A 21,204-nucleotide genomic window follows, 5' to 3' on the forward strand; every position below is an offset into this window, starting at 1 on the left:
CAAAAAAGAAAAAAGAAGGCAACAGTTAGGATTCCAATGCCGAGTAACGCTCCACGGAAAATTAATTATACCTCGTGAACATCAATGCCAAAGGAGAACTATTTTCTAACTAGCTGTATTAATTCCTTTTCAAAACAGGACCAGACACCTACATCTCCTCAGAAAGCCACCGGCAACATACAACCATAGTCACGTTAACGGCAAACGCAACGTTCTGCACATGCCTGATGTTTTTCCACTAGAAAAGACCGCTGCTCCCACCGCCATCACCACCCCCACCTCACAGTTAAAAAAGGGCACAAGCACCTGGCATCCAAAATTGAGACAGCAACAACCCACAGGTGCAGAAGGGAAGCTTTGCTAAGCAAGGCAGAGAAAGGGCCAGAGTGCCCCCTGGTGGCCACAGGGCTGCCCTTCCTGCAATCAGTGGGAATCAAGGCTGAGCCACTTTCTTTCAACTTCCAGCTCCCAAATCATCGTATATTCAAAGAAATTAATTCAGGAGTAGAAACTCATTTTTACAGGCGAAGTGAAGGAATGTAAGGAGGACATGAATACCAATAAGTGCCAACTGAAGGAATTTTCAGTAAGTCAGGGAGCACCACGTTCTGAATGTATATGTCTCCGCAGCTATCAGATCCAGCTATCTATTCTAGCACATTCCACACGTGTTTATTCTTATGCATCTACAGCCCTCCCTAAATCACCTTCACTGCAATGATGGAACTCAGTGGCTCCCAAGGTCACGCCCAAGAACAAACGCTTTCTGGGAACCATCATTTCATTTGGGTTCATTTGGAATCTATCTTTCTCCTAAGTTTCATTCCCTGGGCCATGCAGGAGGCAAGTGGTTAAAAAAAGAAAAAGGTCTACAACAAAACCCGGATCCTGGAAAACGGCCCCACTGCCTCCCTTTCCTGCCTTGGGGTTTCAGGCTGTCCAGACTGCTGCTGTCCCGGGCTGGACAACTCTCTGCTGTGGGGCCATCCTGGGCACAGGAGGAAACTAGCAGCATCCTGGCCTCTATGCACTCGATGCCAATAGCAGCCCCACCCCAGTGTGATGCCCCAAAATGTTTCCAGATATTGCCCAATGTCCTTTGGGGACGAAAGTACCCCACTTGAGAACCACCGTCCTGACAATCACTTCCTTTCTCACGGCCCCCAGCCTCTCAGAGCACATATGTTAATCTCCTCTTAACTAAGAAGGAAGATTCAGGAGTAAAAGCCGCATAAAGGGAACTTTAGGGGCCTGCACTGCAGGGATGATTTCAGTAAAACAGGAAATCAGGCCTCTCCATTTGCAGCTCAACAAGAAGGCCCAGATCCTACCTACCCTCAGGATGATTAGCCAGGAATTACCCTTTGAGGATGTTAATAATAGATCTACCAGTTATTGAACAGTTAATATAACAGGCACTCTTCCAAATATGTTTTCCCAATTTTTCCTACCAAGATATAATTTACATAAAGCATCTTCAGTATTTTTCATGTATGTATTAATTAATCCTCACAACCCTATTCGACAAGTACTTCTAATAGCCCCAGTTTACAGTGAGAATACTAAGGCATAGACAGGCTAGACAACTTGCCCAAGCTCCCACTGCTACTCCGTGCAGGGATGTGGGTAAGAACACAGCCAGCCTACCCCGTTGTAACATCAGAGCAGAATTACGACAGCAAGGGTAACACCACCACACCCACTAGGGCTGCTGTGGATACCATGTGCAATTACCACACACTGAGCACCTACATGTTTCTTACTTTCTTCCAAGGTCCGGAACCCTTTGAAGGAGAATAATGAAAGCAAAGGAATTCTCCCCAGGAAGAATCCACTTATGAGCACAAATCCACAAATACAATTTTGCACACAGTGGCAAGGGCTTCTGCAGTCTGTGAAACTATCCACAGGCTTCCGGTGAAACATCAGACATAATATACTCCAGACTCCATGCTACATGTTTCATACAGCTTATTCAGAATCCTATAAGCAGGTGGTATTTCACTTCTTTTGGGGGATTGGGAAACTAGTTCAGAGAAGGTAAAGCATTTGCCCAAGGTCACACAGCTCTTCAACAGCAGCACTGTGGTCAGCTTGGCCCCAGTGTTCTTTCCACCCCAAAAGGCTGCCTTCTCAACTCAATTCGTCTGCAACCACCCACACCGGAACACTATAAAAATAAAGGATGCAGGGCGCCTGGGTGGCTCAGTCAGTTAAGTGGCCAACTTCGGCTCAGGTCATGATCTCACGGTCCGTGCGTTCGAGCCCCGCGTCGGGCTCTGTGCTGACAGCTCAGAGCCTGGAGCCTGTTTCAGATTCTGTGTCTCCCTCTCTCTGACCCTCCCCTGTTCATGCTCTGTCTCTCTCTGTCTCAAAAATAAATAAACATTAAAAAAAAATTAAATAAATAAATAAATAAATAAATAAAGGATGTGTAAAGTACAGAACGGATTTATATGTCTAAGCTTCCAGCAGCACCGGTGATAGAAACTTGGTAGTGACCATGTAAAAGGGGCTGCTGGTCACTCAGAATTAAAACCTGAAGGTGACATTTGCTTCTCACAAAGGTTAATTCACCTTCTACCAACTCTGTAGGACAGCGTCTTTTCAAAGCAGTCCACAGGCATCCGGGCACTCACACAAATATCACCCTGCCTCTTTCCAAATGGCCATACCTCCATCATTGGCCAATACCTGGCCTAGAGTAGAAAAAGCTATGGGCCAAATATCAATGTCAGTGTGTTTGTGCTTGCTAGCGTACCTAGCCAAAGGTCATGCAAAGTCAGCTCGATGGTCAGCACATTTGCAAAGGAGACAGTCGGCACGGGGAGAATGACGAGGCCTACCTTTGACCGCAGAGCAACAAGCCCAACCAGACAAGATACTAGAAACATCCAGACTTCCACAACTTGGCTTTCATGGCGGCAAAGAAGAATGCAGGATCATGACTCCCTTCCCAGAATAAGATGGTGAGAAGGACAAGGAATCTTTGAGTGCAGTCTCCTCCATGTCAAAGCTGGGGAAACTGAGGCACAGAGAGATCAAGGGACCCACTACTATCAGAGTCAGTATCAGAACCAAGGTTTCCTGATTCTCAAGGTAGTGCTCCCTCTATACCACCGGCTGTCTCCTCCCTGATGGGGGCAGGGGGTATCACTCGCCCCCATGTGTAACTCACAGTCCTGGGCTCATGCTGCAAGACCAAGCTAGAGATGCAGGAGTGACAGGGAACTGGCTTTCTGGTCATTCCTGCAGAACTCTTTCAAAAGTTTTCAGGCTTGTTAGAACCCAGATAAACACCAGTCCATTCCTTCATCCACTCCACTAAGGTCTCCTGAGCCACAACGCCCTGTCAGGCAGGATTTTAGGCATTGGGATGCAGGCTGTGAGTGAGCAGGCAAAGTGTCTGCCTTCAAGGAGCTCACATCCCCATGGAGACATGCAAAGCCAATGAACAGTATATTCAGGTTTCAGATCGGGAAGGTTTCGAAAACCTGGAATCAGCGGACTGAAAGAACAGCACGGGTGGTGCAGGAAAAGCTCTTCCAGACGAGTGGTCGGGGAGGGAAGCCTCTTTGAGGGGGAACATCTCAGCAGACCAAATGCTTTCCTCTGAGGGCGGAGCATTCCAGAAGCCGTGGGATTCCAGGAGCAGCAAGGAGGGAGAGAGGAAATCCCGGCCCCACCACATCCTGGCACTCAGGCCTCCAGCGGCATCTCTCGGCCTATTGCTCCAACTACGAACAGAGGCCAAGAGGCCCGCCTGCAGGGATGCTGTGACAATTAGGCAATAATGTAAATAAAGTCTGGGTCACAGGAGGCAAAACAAGGGAGGAGACAGCATACTATGAACCTCTCCCAGGCACCCCTCAAAGGAAGTTGTCCCAGAGAACAGTCTGAACTCAGGAATGGATCTGCTATCTGAAGCCAGAGTGGCTGAGGTCACCTGGAAAGAACTAGGAGGGAACTGGCAGGGACCAGGCTCACAACTCTAGAGGTTTGGGCTCTAACTAGGGTTCAGAGCTTGAACCGTTGGGGCTAATAAATGGGCTCCCAACTGACCCCCACAGAGGGTCTCCAGAAATAATTCTAGAAAGAACTGACATCCCTCCAGAGATGCCTCCCAAACGTCATGAGATGATGCTGGACACTCATGGTGATTCTCTCACCGTCCTCTGTCTCAACCCGGTCCCCAAGCCCTGCCAGGCGATGACCAGACTCGGGAACCCAGAACAGCAACACTCACCATGTGTGGAGGCTCACAAGCATTCAACAGGGTGCCCATCCCATATAATGCCTGGTTCAGCACTCGGGTTTCCTGCCATCCTATGTCAGTGCATTTAACCCTCAGAATGGCTCTAAGAAGCCAGTGTAAGTGTCTTCATTTTACACGTGAGAAAGTAGGCCCCAGAGAGTCTGGGGGGAGAAAAAAAGAAAGAGAAAGGGAAGCCTAGCCAAGGAAGCACTGGAGCAGGGGCCAGACCCCAGGAGGGTGGCTCTGGGTCGCACCCCCCCCAACAGCTCTCTGGCAGCACTTAGCACACCACTGTGTTATGGGTGTCAGTGCACAGCACTTAGGGCACCAACTGTGGATTTCTGGCAGCTTGAAAGAGTGGGGACACGGACGTCAACTCAGGAGTCCCCACCCTGCGAGGCACAGGGGAGGCCCTTCATGAACCACCAAGCAAGAAAGGGCCATCAGGGACTTACAGGGAGGACTGGAGGGTGTACTACTGAGGATGCCTTAGGTAGCAGATGAGCTTTCCAACCTGCCGTTGGCAAGAGCAAGCAGGAACAGTCACATCACTCTGCTTAAGACCCTCCACCGGCTTCCTACTGCTCTTGAGATAAAATCAAACTGAGGGCTGTCTCCAGCATCCTTGGCTCAGGCCTCCCCTCTCCCCGCTACCCAGCCAAACTTCCAACATCATCGCCCGCCAGCAAAGCTCCACAGTCCCCTCACCCTGAAGGCCTCAGCTCTGCCGTCACCTGAGACCAATTTCTCTTAATAACACACCCTAAAACAGGCCCCTTTCCAGCACTTGGAGATTTGCAAGCCAAGTTCATGTGTCTGTTAATGTCGCCACTGTCCATCTTCCCTCTGGCTGGCAATTCCTCAGGGCAGGCTTTTGGCTCCTTGCTCACTGACTTACAAGCCAAGGTTAGCACGGGGAGGGGGGGCTGTCAGCATGTTCTTTGGCTTCCTCCCTGAGCCACACGGCCAACACCATGAACAGCAAACAGTGCTCTGTGCCTCCTCCCCATTTCTTCTCCAAATCAGGCAGAACAGCCAATGGGAGGACCAGAGACCCCAAAACAAAGGATAGAAACAAAAAGTGAGGTGGGGGGTTACAAATATCATACAAAAGCATGGAGAGGGGCTACCCCTCCGAGGAATGCACAGCCACCCAACCTCAAAGTCCCATTTTTCCAGCTCTTAAAGTAGCAGATGCATTAAACTATTCCCAAGTACGGCCAGTGAAGCGTCAAGAAACCGGCGGCTGTTACCAGCTGTCACCTACTGGCAATGTGGTAACTGAGGACACAAAATGACTACTGGTAACAAGCCCATAAGTAGGGGACTCACCTGTGGCCCACTAATGACACATCCCACAAAGAAACTTACCACAAAGGAACACATAAGCAGAAAAAAATCATTTACTACAAGCCTGGTACTTCTCATTTTTTCCTAACAATGAGTGAAGAAACTCAGGGCGCCTAGGTGGCTCAGTGGCCTAGGCATGCGACTTCGGCTCAGGTCATGATCTCACGGTTCGTGGGTTTGAGCCCCACGTCGGGCTCTGTGCTGACAGCTTGGAATCTGGAGCCTGCTTGAGATCCTGTGTCTCCCTCTCTCTCCGACCCTCCCCTGCTAGCACTCTGTAACTCTCTCAAAAATAAAATAAACATTTAAAAAAATGTTTAAATGAGTGAAGAAACTCAGTGCAAAAACAACAAACAAAAATACCTGGCTGGTGCACTCCTCCCACCCAAACAATCCAGTAAACCAGAATATTACAGCCATTCAGCAGGATAATCAGGGAGATGAAGAGGGGGGAAAAGGCCCAGGGAATAATGTTAAGAAAACAGAATACAAATAGGCTCAGTGATAACAGCTGCTATTTACCGACTGTCAGCTCTGACCCAGATACTCTTAGCAAATGATGGGTGTTCGTGGCATCCCTGGGTTTGGATGACAGACCCCAAGAGGTTCGAGACCACCCAGGAGAGCCTGGGGAACGAGGCAGCCTGGTTTCAGAGCGTGACCTCCTGGCGAGGACAGCACGTCGCCCACCGAAGCAACAGGCAGGCAGCGGTTCCCACCCTGTGCAGCCCTGCGCGCCCCAAACCCAAACAAACACAAACATAGCTGCAGAAATGGAAATGCCTAGACAGAACTGCGGGTGTTTTGGTGTGCTCCAGACTGCGTTTACTACTTCACTAAATAATTAATTCCTCCTAAGAAGCCTATGTGTGCTCTTAAGTGCCAAAGGGCCTGCAGAAAGGGCAGTAATGTGGGCCTGGACACAGCATCCTCTCTTGGGCACTTAATAGCAACAAGCCAAAAGGCCAAAAAGCCCAGGACAAAACCCTCTGCCATTTCAGAGGCATCGAAGAGGGGAAGGCTGCTTGGCAGGGGGCCTGACCGAGGATTAAGTACTCCAGTTCCGTCACCGTATCCAGACAGCCGCCTAAACTGACCAGGAAAAGAAGCGGGGAAGCCACTTGGCAGGATGTGAGGGAAACGCTCCCTGCTTCACAGAGTGGAGCTGGGGCCCCTCGGCCAGGCTCTTCAGGGTTTTCGGGGGTCAGGCATCTCCCCTGAGTGGAGTCATGTGTGCTTCACATGCTGGGATGCAATCTTTGATCTGGAGTTGGACAGCTCCTGGGACACCATTCTGGGGACTCCCCAGGACTGCAGGTGTTCCCCCACCCCCACCCCCAGCCAGAATTCATATGTGAAGCCCTAACTTTCAATGGGACTATATTTGGAGGTAGGGCCTTTAAGGAGGTAATTAAGGTTAAATGGGGTCCTAAGGGTGGGGCCCTAATTCAGCAGGACTGGCATCCATATCAGCAGAGGAAGAGACACCAGGGATGCATAGGCAGATGGAAAAGTCTATCTGCAAGGCAAGGACAGCGGGCTCGCCAGGAGCTATCACAGTCACCTGGACTCCCAGCCTCTTGAACTGCAAGAGAGAAGTTTGTTTTCAGGCTGCCCAGCCTGTGGTGCTTTGTTAGGACCACCTTGGCTGGCACCTAGCTGACACCCTGGACACCTGGACAGGCTCGCGCTTCTCATTTTTCTACGATGACACAATGCCAGAGGCAGGATGAGGTGGACGTAAGGCAAACCCACCTTCCATCCAATATTTCCAAGAATCCCAATCTCTCATCTGGAACACACACAGGCAACCCAGTGCTGCATCCAGAAGGCTCATTGAAATTTGCCGCCACCTCAGCAAACAGAGCCCCCACCCCCTGCCCCAGGAAGCACACGTTCACCCCCCACAAAGTACCAAGGGTCCAGATGCGGGTATGGTGAGATATCTCCTCCAAGATTCGAGTTATAAACTCTGGGTAAGTCCCTACTTGCCAAAGATCCCAAATAGTAAACTCAATTTACATTTCTGGAAAACCGTATGAGTAAAAACAAAGAAAACAGCCTAAATCTCAGTCATCGGTGCAACTCCAGTGTGTTCATATGGACGACCGTAGTCCCAGTGCACACGCAGGGCCAGCTACTTCCTCTAGCACAAAGTGGCTGAGGGAGACCCACAGGCCAGCCGGCAACGCAGCCTGGGGTCAGCCGTGATGGAGGGACTTCATCCCGGGAAACAGGAAACCCCCTTGGAAGCACAGTGCTGAATAGCTGCTGGGGTGCATGGAGATGCCTGCACCCCAATAAAGTGGCCACAGCAAGGGGCCTATGAAGCCTGGTATTTGTGTCCGCGATCTCGAGGTCGCTGTTCTTTGCAAAGCAAACGTACACTCTTTGGAATGGACACGCCTCAGGGCCAGAGTGAAGTCTCGTCCCTCTACTTGAGGTGTGAGCCATACAAACAGAGAGCACTGCAGATGCAGAAAGACAAGGCATGAGGTCACGGAGACTCAGAGAAGGCGCCTTCTGTCCCTTCTCAATCCTTCTGGTTACTTCCAGGAAAAAGATCTGAGTTTAGCACCAGGATATTCCCAACACTCTCCTTCTGCTGCTCACTCACTCACCTCTCTTTTTAACAATGGGAGGGGGTCTCAAACAGAAGCTGGGACAGGCAATGACATGCAGGCCAACTTAACATTGGTTCCTTTCTGCTGTCTTTATTTTCAGTTCATTGCTATTTAAGTCAACTAATAGTGACTCTCCATTTACTATAATCATGGTTATTATATGGTATTATTATTGGTATTATTTTTTTTAATTTTTATATTTATTTAAAATTAATAGAGAGAGACAGAGCACAAGTGGGGGAGGGGCAGAGAGAGGGAGACACAGACTCCGAAGCAGGCTCCAGGCTCTGAGCTGTCAGCACAGAGCCTGATGAGGGGCTCAAACCTGCAAGAACTGAGAGATCATGACCTGAGCCGAAGTCAGACACTTAACTGACTGAGCCACCCAGGCGCCCCAGAAATTTCCCTTTTTAAATAAAGGCCCTCATCTTTTCCTAAGTGCACCCAATTAAAAAAAAAAATTACAGGGTAAATACTAGTATGGTGGTAAATAAATAACTGAAATTTGAAAGCCAGAGACTTTACTGTTCTCCTAGCCCATGTGCCCCACATGTATAGATCTATAAATATCTGCCCAGCTGAACTCAAGCCTGAGAAGTGCCATAATGAACTGCACATTTTCACTGAACAGAGTGAGACTGGTCATTCCCACCAACCAACCTTAGAGAGTTTGCTCATTTCCTTCTTCATCCCTGACTTGGCAGTGCTGGACATCTCCCAGACCCCGCTCTTCCTTCCTTCCTTAGCAATGAAAACCCTAATGGGGGCAGGAGGGTGGGCATTGCCTCCCTAAGCAATGAAAACCCTAATGGGAGGGGTGGGGAGCACTGTCTCCATAGCAGCAGAGGAGGCCATGGGACTGATGTTGGCCATGCCAATGGGATACTGTGTGCACTTCTAGGAAGGGTCCTTACAGCTGGGAGCGGGCATCACCTTTTTTGTACCATGGACCCGTTCTGCAGTCTGTGAAGCCCATGGACCTCTTCTCAGAAAAAGATTTTAAAATACATAAAATAAAACACACAAGACTTCAAAGGAACAGATTATACTGAAATAGGATTATAAAAATGTAAAAAATAAAAGTGATATAATAAATACATAGAATTCTTTATCATCACATTAAAAAAAACCACCCTATTTTCCAGCAGAAACAATATTCTGAGATTTTTTTTTCACGTTGCAGCTCTCACAGGGCCTATGACTTCTATCGGCGATAAAGTCACCCATTCTGCTAACATGACTATGGTTTCTATGGTTTGCTGGTACTTTCATAATGGAAGGAAATGTAAATTTCAGTCAGTGGCTAGAGGAAAAAGTTGAATCCTACCTATGGAAATGGAGGAATTCTCTCCTTTGCTCCCTCTTCCTTTCTGCTACCTGGGATGAGACTGGGAAGGCTGGAGCTAAAATAGCCATTTTGGACTATGAGACAAGATGGAGGGAGTTCCGGTCTCTGACGAACATGGAGCCACATACCAGCCCCAGCCTGCCTACTTCTGGAAAGAGATGAATTTCTATCTCCTTAAGCTACGGTTGGCTTACTCTTTACTATATAAAGCCACACAAACCTAATCTTGTTGTATCTCTAATACGTTCTTCCCAGGGCTAAGGTTCGAAACTGTTTGAACCTGATCTTTAACAACCTTCATACTTAAAGAGATATGCTCTTTCCTATTTACAAATATGACTCCTCCAGAGCTACCCAATTAGCACAGTTCCTCTGTGGTTGACAATCGTACAGGGGGCAAATCCCCAAACCCCTCAATATTCAGTGCCGCTCCAGCTCTGAAGCATGTCCTTTAGAGTGTGCACACGCCCAAACATCACATCATTAACCACAGCTCAGGAAGCTTAGAACTGCACAGCACATTCAGACCACGGACACACACACCTGACTTCACCCCACATCTCACAAAGTCCACACTCACACAGGAGCAAGCACAACGGTACCCCACTGATGTGCAGGTCCGAGAGTCACCCGGCATTGGCGGAGGAGACTCAGCAACTTGCTAATTGTCATCAACTCTGGCACCGAGGAGGAAGGTAGCATGCTGCTCAGGAGGTCTCCCTGGCCAGGAGGACCAGCTGCCGCACTGGGAAAAAGCAAACAGAAGGAAGTTATACTCAGCCACTCAAAATATACAACCTCACCCTTCCAAGAACTAGCAGGTACTCAGTGTTTTCAGGTACAACCACCAGAAGGCACAGGAGGCAGCCCTTCAAAACCGCAGTCAGCCCTCTTCATTCACGGACTCCCTATTTGCAAATCTGCTTACTTGCTGACGCTGATTTGTGTCCCCAAAATCAATAGTCAGTATTCTTCTAAAACAAACAGCAGGGGCGCCTGGGTGGCTCAGTCAGTTATATGTCCAACTTCAGTTCAGGTCATGATCTCATAGTTTGTGGGTTCAAGACCCATGTCGGGCTCTGTGCTGACAGCTCGGAGCCTGGAGCCTACTTCAGATTCTGTGTCCTCCCACCCTCTCTCTGCTCTCCCATGCTCATACTCTGTCTCTCTCTTTCTCTCAAAAACAAATAAAACATTAATTTTTTTTTTAATAAACAGCAAAAAGGACTCTGCACCTATATGGACCTGGTGACACCCAACCTGACAATGTACTAACTGTACAGGAACTGACAGGTGGTGTCACTGTCACAGAGAAGAGCTCCGTTGACTTAGGGAGAGACAGTAAAACCAAGCATGGTTTGAGGTGATCAGTGACTCCCACCCTGGGGCTGAGGTTGAAAATGCAGATGTGATCTACCCCTACTCTCAAGTTTGCACTAAATTAAAACCGTGAAGAGAGAAAAAGAAACAACTCTAAGAACCACAAGGATCGTGGTGGCATTAGGGAGACTTTAGTGTCCATCCGAGTTCTGCTACCAAACATCCAATGACTTTGAACAACTCCGTTTCCCTTTGAGATACTTTTATTTGAACATCAGAAAACTGACACGGTGCTTACTACTCTATTCTGGTCGAAGCACTTCTCAAACACGTGAGAGCTAAGTGGCTCAAGTATTACATAATGTTAAACTTGTGTAATATTGTGACCAAATGTTAAAATCCAGTAAATGATGTTAGAAGAGGTACCCAGATATGGCCCCTAAATCATAAAAAGTAAAGGAGGTACACAAATGAAGTTTGGTAAAACACTGTTCCTCACACTCTGACGCCCTTGGCAATTTCCCATTCTAAACCTGAACATTAATGTGAAATAAGGCCTTGACCTTGAATCCTGGCAGGTGTACTCCTACCTTCAAAAAAGAATAAAAGGCACAGCTGCGAACAGGACAACTCAATCCCAAAGGCAATTTGGTTTCTGAATACTAACCTGTACCCGAGCCCAGGCTCCAGGAGAATGTGGTCCTCCAGTCCTGTCCTGTTCTCCAGGCTTCCAAGGGGGTCATCTGTGCACAGAGAGCAGTGGCAGCAAGAAAGTCAGCAGTCTGTTTTCATTTCATTTTCTCCATGCGGCAAGGACACGTTGCGGACACTGGCTCCTCTCTACATCAGTCGACTTACAAATGTTTCCTGGCCTGCACGCGGGATTTTAATCTGCTACTTCTTTTGTTCTTTTGGCCAGAATCTCAGATTTGGCACCAGTCACTGATACGAGGCCCCAACCTCCCACTTAACCTTTTTGACCTTGAGCGGTCTGGAATTATGCGTGAAGTCCATATTCACAGCCAGCCTCAGGATCAGGGAATAATAATCAGCTTTCTGTTAGACAAAACTGCTCTCACTGTAGTGGCTTATGACAGACACAAAGGGGCAGCACAGTCCCATCACTGACAGTGTCTGCATCAAAATCCAGGCTCTGCTGCCTTCTAAAACGCCACCTCCCTACACAGAGTGGTGTGGGGGAAAGGCATTCAGAACAAGCGAGGCCACAAATAATCTCCAGAGGCACTAAAGACTTTCATAAATGTATTTGCTGCTGTTCAAGTCTCTTTTCAGAAAAAAAGTGCAAATCCAGGGCCCCTTGGGCTGGATGGTGACATTAAGGTCGGAGTCAACCGTGGTTGACACTTGCCCAGTGGAGAAATTTCTGGCTTGTCGACACCCACGGTAGAACCAGGAGTGGATGTGGGGACGGGGCAGAGGCGGAAGGGAGCACATCTCATTGCTCTAAGCTACACAGCCTCCTCCCTGTCTTTCCTCCTATTTTGGCCAGAGTTTCATCCTGCTGGAGATTTCCCCAGTTCTTACAGGGGTTGCACTTGGGTAATCCTAATGAGAAAACGTTTTGTCACCTTTTCTTCTACCCTGCCATCCCCATCAAGCTATTCCACTCGCTCCTGCTTTTTTAAAAGAAGTTTGAGGGGGAAATGTCACCCTACAGCCCAGCCTGCCTACCACAGGTTCCCACCACCATCGCCAAGGCCATCATCATCCCCCACCCCCCACCTTCATCTTTTCGGCTTCCTTTGTGACAGTGCCTCTGGACTGCAGCTCAGAGGCCTCCGTCCCCCTTGGCAAATCTAACAGGGTTTTGACCCCAGCCCCCAGCTGTGTAAAGAGGACAAGTCCCAAGCATGCACCTCTGGCCGAGACCTCAATCCAGCACCCCTGTCCCACGGTGCTAGCTGCCTGCCTGAAAGCTCTACCGGGCCACCCTGCAGGGCCTACCAACTGATTGTGATGTCAAAACTGCTCCCTTCTGTCACCCTCTCCACTGGGCCATCTCCCCTTAGAGTGAGGCACCCTCCTCCCTCCATCATGGAGCTTGGGGAGCCCCAGACCTGCCAGTTCCACCTCATTATCACCCACTCCTTGTCCACAGTCATCTCCACTGCCATCCTAGTGCTGAGGCTCAATACCTTCCAGGGGTCTCCTGCAGGACCCCCACGGTTCTGCCTCACCCCTACTAGTCCAACCCACTCAAAGCTATCAGATTCCCCGCCCCCTCCGAACCAAAAATGGAGACTCCAACATACACAGCGGAAATCCATGGTTGGAGTAAAGGCCCACATCACCCTCCAGCATTCCAGACACCATGCCTACTCAGCCCAGCGATTTCCCACCACAGCACAGGAGCATGAGCATAGCCACTCAGGCTGCCTCAATCGCCCTCAAGGTGCCCTTGGAGACACACACTACTATTATCTTAATTTTACAGATATGGAGATGGCCCTGGAGGAGTTCAATGACCTATCCAAGATCACAAGCTGACGTGTGAGTGTCTGAACCTCACTCTGTCCAGAGCCAGAGCTAAGCCCTTTCCCTCTTTGTGATCTCTCACACAGCTGATGTGGGCTACATGCCTCTCTCTCTATGCGTCCTTGAACTCCCTGGCCTATTCCTTTGTCTATATCGTGTCCCCACCTGGATATCATTTTTCCAACTGCCAGGTGTCCACTCCCGTTGGCATGCCCCACCCCCACGTATGTGGTCCACCCACTGCTCACCCACTCAGCACAGGCTTCCTGAGTCCGTACTGTGGGCCTGGCTCTCGTCAGGGTCAGTGTCACACTGGAACCAGGGCAGACATGGCTGGCCCTCAAGGACCTCAAAGACTAGCAGGGGGATGGGGATCGCCATGTAATTACACAAATACAGAGTTCCAAGCTGAGATCAGGGCATGGGGACACACGAGGTTTATGGCAGTGTGAACAGGAGGCCCAGCTTGCCTGGGGAGGGAGTGGAAGAGCCCTCTGTACGTGACACTTGGGCTGCCACCTGAAGGATGCACACAGACTGCAGGAGGTGGAAGGAGAGAGATGGCTGTGGGCTCAGTTCAAGGAAGTAGAAGCTGGCTGGGGTGGCTGGGGCGTCAGGAGGGGATCAGGCTGTGGGGCAAGCTGGGGCCTCGGTGACCACAGTGAGGGTTCTTGATTTTATCCTCAGTGCACTAGAAGGGTTTGGAGCAGGGGAATGATGCAATCTGATTTATATTCTAAGACATCACTCCAGTTGCTATAAGAAGAATGCCAGGGTGGGGGCCCAGATAGAAGCAGGGAGAGCTGTTGATGTCCCTTGTCCCCTCCTTGCATGCAAAACTCTGGGGGTGGGGAGGGCTCACCTCCGGATCCCCCCAGAGCCCAGCACAGTGCTGGTACAGAGCGGGACACCCACTGGTTGCATAAAGAAAATCATGACCCCTGAGCGGCACACGACCATCATGAGTGGTATGGGGACCACACACAGTGCACGTCCGGGGCACCACAGGGTCCTGACATTCCCAACACTAACACTACCCTCTGGAAGCCAATTTCCCAGATCAACCATCTCAGATCAAAGCGGCGCTACAACAGAGCCTCGACCTCAACAAGCAACCCCCAAGACCCAATGCAGGACAAGAAGTTGAAGAACCAGGTAAATGAAGGTTTGAAGACCCAAGGTTTCAAATGAAAAAACAAGCCCTCAGAAACACACCCTGGGCAAGGGGCGGGGGGGTGGCGTGCCTGGGTGGCTCAGTCAGTTAAGCGTCTGACTCTTGATTTCGGTTCAGATCATGATCTCACAGTTCATGAATTCAAGCCCCACGTCGGGCTCTGCACTGACAATACAGAGCCTGCTTGGGATTCTCTCTCTCTCTCTCTCTCTCTCTCTGCCTCTCCCCCACCTGTGTGCCCCCCCTCTCATAAATAAATAAACTTAAGAAAGGAAGGAAGGAAGAAACTGACTCTGAAGTTGCTAAGACCCAACACTAACCCCAGGACCCTCAATGAAAGCAGCAGTAACATTTTCATGTGTGCAATGGGTAGAAATGGGTGTTTCGTTCACCTCTGTTTAGTATTCTCAGTTGAAAGGACTCTGGGACTTCTCCCTTGCAGCTTCAAAGAAATGGTAAATGTGCTTTACTGTGTTGCAGGTAAGAGACACGCTCAGAGCAATGACTGCATCTAATCCCACATCCTGGTCCCATGTGACCTGCCTGGTGTCTTCCTTCTCTGAGCCTCTAACCCCAGCTCCAAAGCACAGCCCCCTAAGCCACGGAGTCTCCTCGTCCAAGAATCAGAAGGAAAATACTTCTCTGTCCAGAGTCCCCTTCTCTGCCACCTTCTCCCTCTCCAGATTTAGCCACCAAAAACACTCCTCCTCCTCCTCCTCCATGTGCCTCCCTCTGTCTTCCTCTGAATGCCCCCAAGGGCAGTGACACTACAAACACCAACACTTTCAAAGATGATGGAAAGGACTCCTAAGGGTAGAACCATCTGTGTCCACAGCTGTCATTAAAGACACAAAATGGCTCCCCAGCCAGAATGAGAGTATGTTAACCTTGCTCAAGTAGAAGGGTGGCAATCGGAAGGGAGAACAGTCAGAAGTGAGCAGAAGCAAAAGAGTCTGGGGCAGCAATGCTGACAGCATGCACTCAGAGCAGGCCAGGGAAAGGCCTCAGGCCAGGGAAAGGCCTCCCTGACAGGTGAGTCCCGGCACCACGGACCCGCACACCTCCCAGGGAAACGGGGGTCAGGCCAAGAGGGACTCGATGCCACCTGGCCTTCCAATCGGGCAGCAGATCAACCCCGATTCTGACTCTCAGATCTTCTGCAGCCCGAGCATAATCTGTCTTCCTATGCAACTTCTACCCAGGGCGCGTCTGTCCCTGAGGCTGTCACAGGCTCCGGCGACTCCTGGCAGCTTTGTCACCACAGTAAACTAAAAAGTTGGCTGACAGCTCACACACGCATGTCTGATGAGGATAATGGAGATAAGCTGGAGCGCGGGGTCCCCCGATAGTGACAAGATGAAGCCTCCGGGTCTGGAAAGCGGACAGGCAGAGGTGGGACAGGGGGAAAGCTGCCAGTGGGGAGGCCTTCCTACGAGGATGCCAGAGGCCGGCCAGAGGCTGCATTCCCTGGACACACTGAAACCCACAGAGGGAGAAGGAGCGGTGGGTTTTGCAAAACCCCACCCCAGCACGGAGGACAGCACACGACAGTGCCCCAGGAGCAGCCAGCTCCCAGCCCCCAGCCCAGAGAGGAAGGGGCTGCTGTAAACAAGACAGCGTGCCCAGATCGGGCCCCTGACAGCCCAGCAGAAAGGCCCGCCCGGTGGGGAGGGCGACAAGGTGAGTGGGGTGCTGGGTCACCAGCTGGAAGCCACGTGGTCCCAGATGGGCGTCAGGCCCATCTGCTCTCTGCAAGCCCCCATGTGCACCGTGTTCAGGGGACAACAGCGAAGTACCCAACCCCACCCGCTGGCCGCTGGGACCACAAATGGTCACCTGAGGGAAAGGAGATGCCGGGCCCACCAGCTGGCTACTCTCAGGGGTTTCAGCGGAGGCCCAGCGAAAAGCACCGGCTGGTAAGAAGGCCGCACGGCTGGGGCCAAAAGGGGAGAGGGCATGAGAGAGCAAAAACGGTCCAAGGAGAGCGGAGACAGGGCAGACCCCATGAGGAAGTGTGGGGCACGGGATGGTGGAGACTCAGGTACTCTCCGTTCTGACTGCCATCTCCTGGTCCTCGGACACCCCAGCACGAAGTGCCCATGGACGGCAGGCTTTCTCGGGGCCTTGGCAGGTGCCTGGCGCCTCTCCCCACATTAACCTGAGAGTCTTAGCCACACATCTGAGAGGAAGGTGAGAGAAAACACCCACCCCTTCCTCACGGGCTGTGGGCAACAGGGGACGTGTTCATCCACACCGAGCTGACACTGGAGCTGACCTCAACTCTTCGGTAGTTTAGACTTGAACGTCTTAACGTTTCAGATCTTGAACATTTTTTTTTTTTAAGTTTTTAATTTTAATTCCGGTACAGTTAACATAGCGTTTCATTAGTTTCAGGTGTACGATATAGTGACTCAGCAGTTCCACACATGACCCAGTGGGATCTTGAACATCTTAAATGACATTTAAGAGTTGCTCAGCAGTGTGAAGACAAACTTACGAATTAATATTGAGTGGATAAAAAGCAAAATATTAATCCTACATTGCGTTTCATTATGACCTCTTAAAGAGAAGTATGTGTAGAACGAAGCCGCTAAGGAAATGGTGTCTAACAAACACCATCCACTCCACAGTTAAGGCCTAGTGTATGCCTGGAAGGTACAAGCAGCCGAGGACATTGGGAGAGCAGGCCGATCTAGCCTGCAAGCCTGTGCTGCTTTCAGAGGCCTGTTTCAGAGATTTTCCTTTCAGCCCTCTCTACCTTTGGTCAAACATCTGGCTCTGAGCAAGGATGGGAAATAATCCTAACAGAATTTTGCAAAATCCATCATGTAATCGTGAAGGTCATACCCACAACGAGACCCTCAGCAGACTGGATGAAGCGCAGCAACAGAACCAATCCCGGGCCGGGCTCAGGGGTGAACTTGGCTGTGCCTCTAGAATCAGTACAGAGCTGCTCTTCTGGGGCTCCAATCCAGCGGCTGGTGACCAAGGGGACTCCCAGACACCCAGAGGATAAGGTAACGATATGACAGCTCATATGAGCCTGCTTAATGTTTAAGTTGACCCCCTTTCTTGGAAGGGACCCAGACACGAACTAGTCTGATTCTGCCCTTTTACTAATGAGGGTTTGAGAACCAGCGATGTGAAGGGACACCAGCCCCAGGTCACATGGCTGCTGTCATTTCAGAGCCTGGGCCACTCTGTCCTTCCCCCTGCTTCAGGACCTTGTACATGCTGTTCCCTTGCCTGTGTTTTTCATTTCTTTTCTTTTTCTTGAATGCAGAAGTAGAAAAATTTCATTTCTACTTTCAATTTCTATTAAAAAATACTTTTTCCTTAAATTTTTTACTATATTTTTTGCTTTTATGTAAATTTTTTCAAATTCCATTTTACTTCCATCATTTTATTTTAGTCTACTACAGTGTATTCACTTTTTCAAATTTTAAATCATTTCTTTTTTCTTTTTTTTAAATATTTTTTCTCTTTTTCTTTTCTTCTTTCTTGAATACAGAAAAAGAAGAAATTCATACTTATTTTTAATTTTTATTAAAAATATTTTTCTTTAATTTTTTCTACTATATTCTTTACTTTTGTGTATATTTTTTTCAAATTCTATTTTAACCCCATCATATCATTTTAGTCTACTTCAGTGTATTCATTTTTTCAAATTTTCAAATGATTTCCTTTTTTTTCTCCCCCCCCCTTTTTTTTCTCTAATCTGTCAAACCACTTTCAACACCCAGAACAAAACACACCTATGATCTAGCATCATCTATTCGATTTGTGTGTGTGTTTAATTTTTAATTTTAATATTTTTTTAATTTTAATGTTTTTAATTTCAATTTTTCTACCTCATTAATTCATTTTCTCCCTTCAAAATGACAGAATGAAGGACTTCACCCCAAAAGAAAGAGCACGAAGAAACAACAGCCAGGGATTTAACCAACACAGATACAAGCAAGATGTCTGAAACAGAATTTACAATCATGATAATAAGAATACTAGCTGGACTCGAAAAGAGATTAGAATCCCTTTCTGCAGAGATAAAAGAAGTAAAAAATAGCCAGAATGAAATAAAAAATGCTTTAACTGAGCTGCAATCACGGATGGATGCCACGGCAAGGATGGATGAGTCAGAACAGAGAATCAGCGATATAGAGGACAAACTTAGAGAATAATGAAGCAGAAAAAAAGAGGGAGATTAATGCAAAAGAGCACGATTTAAGAATCAGAGAAATCAGTGACTCATTAAAAAGGAACAACATGAGAATCATAGGGGTCCCAGAAGAGGAAGAGAGAGAAATAGGGGTAGAAGGGTTATTGAGCAAATCATGCGGAAAACTTTCCTAACCTGGGGAAAGACATGGACACCAAAATCCAGGAAGCACAGAGGACCCCCATTAGATTCAACAAAAACTGACTATCAACAAGGCATATCATAGTCAAATGCACAAAATACTCAGGCAAGGAGAGAATCATGAAAGCAGCAAGGGAAAAAAAGTCCCTAACATACAAGGGAAGACAGATCAGGTTTGCAGCAGACCTATCCACAGAACTTGGCAGGCCAGAAAGGAGTGGCAGAATATATTCAGTGTGCTGAATCAGAAAAATATGCCATCACAAATTCTTTATCCAGCAAGGCTGTCATTCAAAATAGAAGGAGAGATAAAAAGTTTCCCAGACAAACAAATATTAAAGGAATTTGTGACCACTAAACCAGCCCTGCAAGAAATTTTAAGGGGGACTCTCTGAGGGTAGAAAAGATGAAAAAATATATATATAAACAAATAAATACCAAAAGCAACAAAGATCAGAAAGGACCACAGAACACCACCAGAAACTCCAACTCTACAAGCATCATAATGGCAATAAACTCATATCTTTCAGTACTCACTCTAAACATCAATGGACTAAATGCTCCAATCAAAAGACATAAGGTAACAGAATGGATAAGAAAACAAGATCCATCTATATGCTGTTTACAAGAGAACCACTTTAGACCTAAAGACACCTTCAGATTGAAAATAAGGGGATGGAGAACCATCTATCATGCTAATGGTCAATAAAAGAAAGCTGGAGTAGCTATACTTATATCAGGCTATGTAGACTTTAAAATAAAGATTGTATCAAGAGATGCAGAAGGGCATTATATCATAATCAAGGGGTCTATCCACCAAGAAGACCTAACAATTGTAAACATTTATGCACCAAATGTGGAAGCACCCAAATATATAAATCAATTAATCACAAACATAAAGAAACTGATCGATAGTAATACCATAATAGTAGGAGACTTCAATACCCCACTCACAGCAATGGACAGATCATCCAATCAAAAAATCAACAAGGAAACAATGGCTTTGAATGACACACTGGACCAGATGGACTTAACAGATATATTCAGAACATTTCATCCTGAAGCAGCAGAATATACATTCTTCTCCAGTGCACATGGAACGTTCTCCAGAATAGATCACATACTGGGACACAAATCAGCCCTAAGTAAGTATAAAAAGATCGAGATCATACTGTGCATATTTTCAGACCACAATGCTATGAAACTCAAAATCAACCACAAAAAAAAATTTGGAAAGGTAACAAATATTGGAGACTGAAGAACATCCTACTAAAGAATGAATGGGCTAATGAAGCACTTAAGGAGGAAATTAAAAAGTATATGGAAGTCAATGAAAATGATAGCACCATAACCCAAAATCTCTGGGACGCAGCAAAGATGGCCATAAGAGGAAAGTATATAGCAATCCAGGCCTTCCTAAAGAAGGAAGAAAGATCTCAGATACACAACCTAACCTTAGTCCTTAAGGAGCTGGAAAAAGAACAGCAAATAAAACCCAAAACAAGCAAAAGACAGGAAATAATAAAGATTAGAGCAGAAATTAATGCTCTCGAAACCAAAAAAACAGTAGAACAGATCAATGAAACCAGAAGCTGGTTCTTTGAAAGAATTAACAAAATTGATAAACCACTAGCCAGTTTGATCAAGAAGAAAAAGGAAAGGACCCAAATAAGTAAAATCAAGAATGAAAGAGGAGAGATCACAACCAACACAACAGAAATAAAAACAATAATAGGAGAATATTATGAGCAATTATATGCCAATAAAATGGGCAATCTGGAAGAAATGGACAAATTCCTAGAAACAAATACACTACCAAAACTGAAACAGGAAGAAATAGAAAATTTGAACTGACCCATAACCAGTAAGGAAATCGAATTAGTAATCAAAAATCTCCCCAAAAACAAGAGTCCAGGGCCAAATGGCTTTCCAGGGGAATTCTACCAAACATTTAAGGAAGAGTTAACACCTATTCTCTTGAAGGTGTTCCAAAAAATAGAAATGGAAGGAAAACTTCCAAACTCTTTCTATGAAGCCAGCATTACCTTGATTCCAAAACCAGACAGAGACCCCACTAAAAAGGAGAACTATAGACCAATTTCCTTGATGAACATGGATGCAAAAATCCTCAACAAGATATTAGCCAACTGGATCCAACAATACATTGAAAAAATTATTCACCATGACCAAGTGGGATTTATACCTGGGAGGCAGGACTGGTTCAATATCTGCAAAACAATCATTGTGATTCATCACATCAATAAAAGAAAGGACAAGAAC

At 47.6% G+C, this 21,204-nt stretch overlaps 1 protein-coding gene and 1 long non-coding RNA gene across 2 annotated transcripts in view; one reads left to right on the plus strand and one right to left on the minus strand.

The window, feature by feature from the left end:
* LOC109261234 (uncharacterized) overlaps positions 1-21,204 on the minus strand; it is a 99,934-nt gene that overhangs the window by 59,877 nt on the left and 18,853 nt on the right. The window contains 2 exon segments of the mRNA XM_053896703.1: positions 10,208-10,322; positions 11,565-11,640. Coding sequence (XP_053752678.1) covers positions 10,208-10,322; positions 11,565-11,640 — 191 coding nt within the window.
* LOC128775703 (uncharacterized) lies at positions 16,559-18,484 on the plus strand. Its single transcript, XR_008420658.1, has 2 exons — positions 16,559-17,584; positions 18,453-18,484. It is a non-coding gene; the product is annotated as an uncharacterized LOC128775703 (long non-coding RNA).

This window comes from Panthera pardus, unplaced genomic scaffold (assembly GCF_024362965.1).
Source record: "Panthera pardus isolate Hobbes unplaced genomic scaffold, ASM2436296v1 HiC_scaffold_8, whole genome shotgun sequence".
NCBI lineage: Eukaryota > Metazoa > Chordata > Mammalia > Carnivora > Felidae > Panthera > Panthera pardus.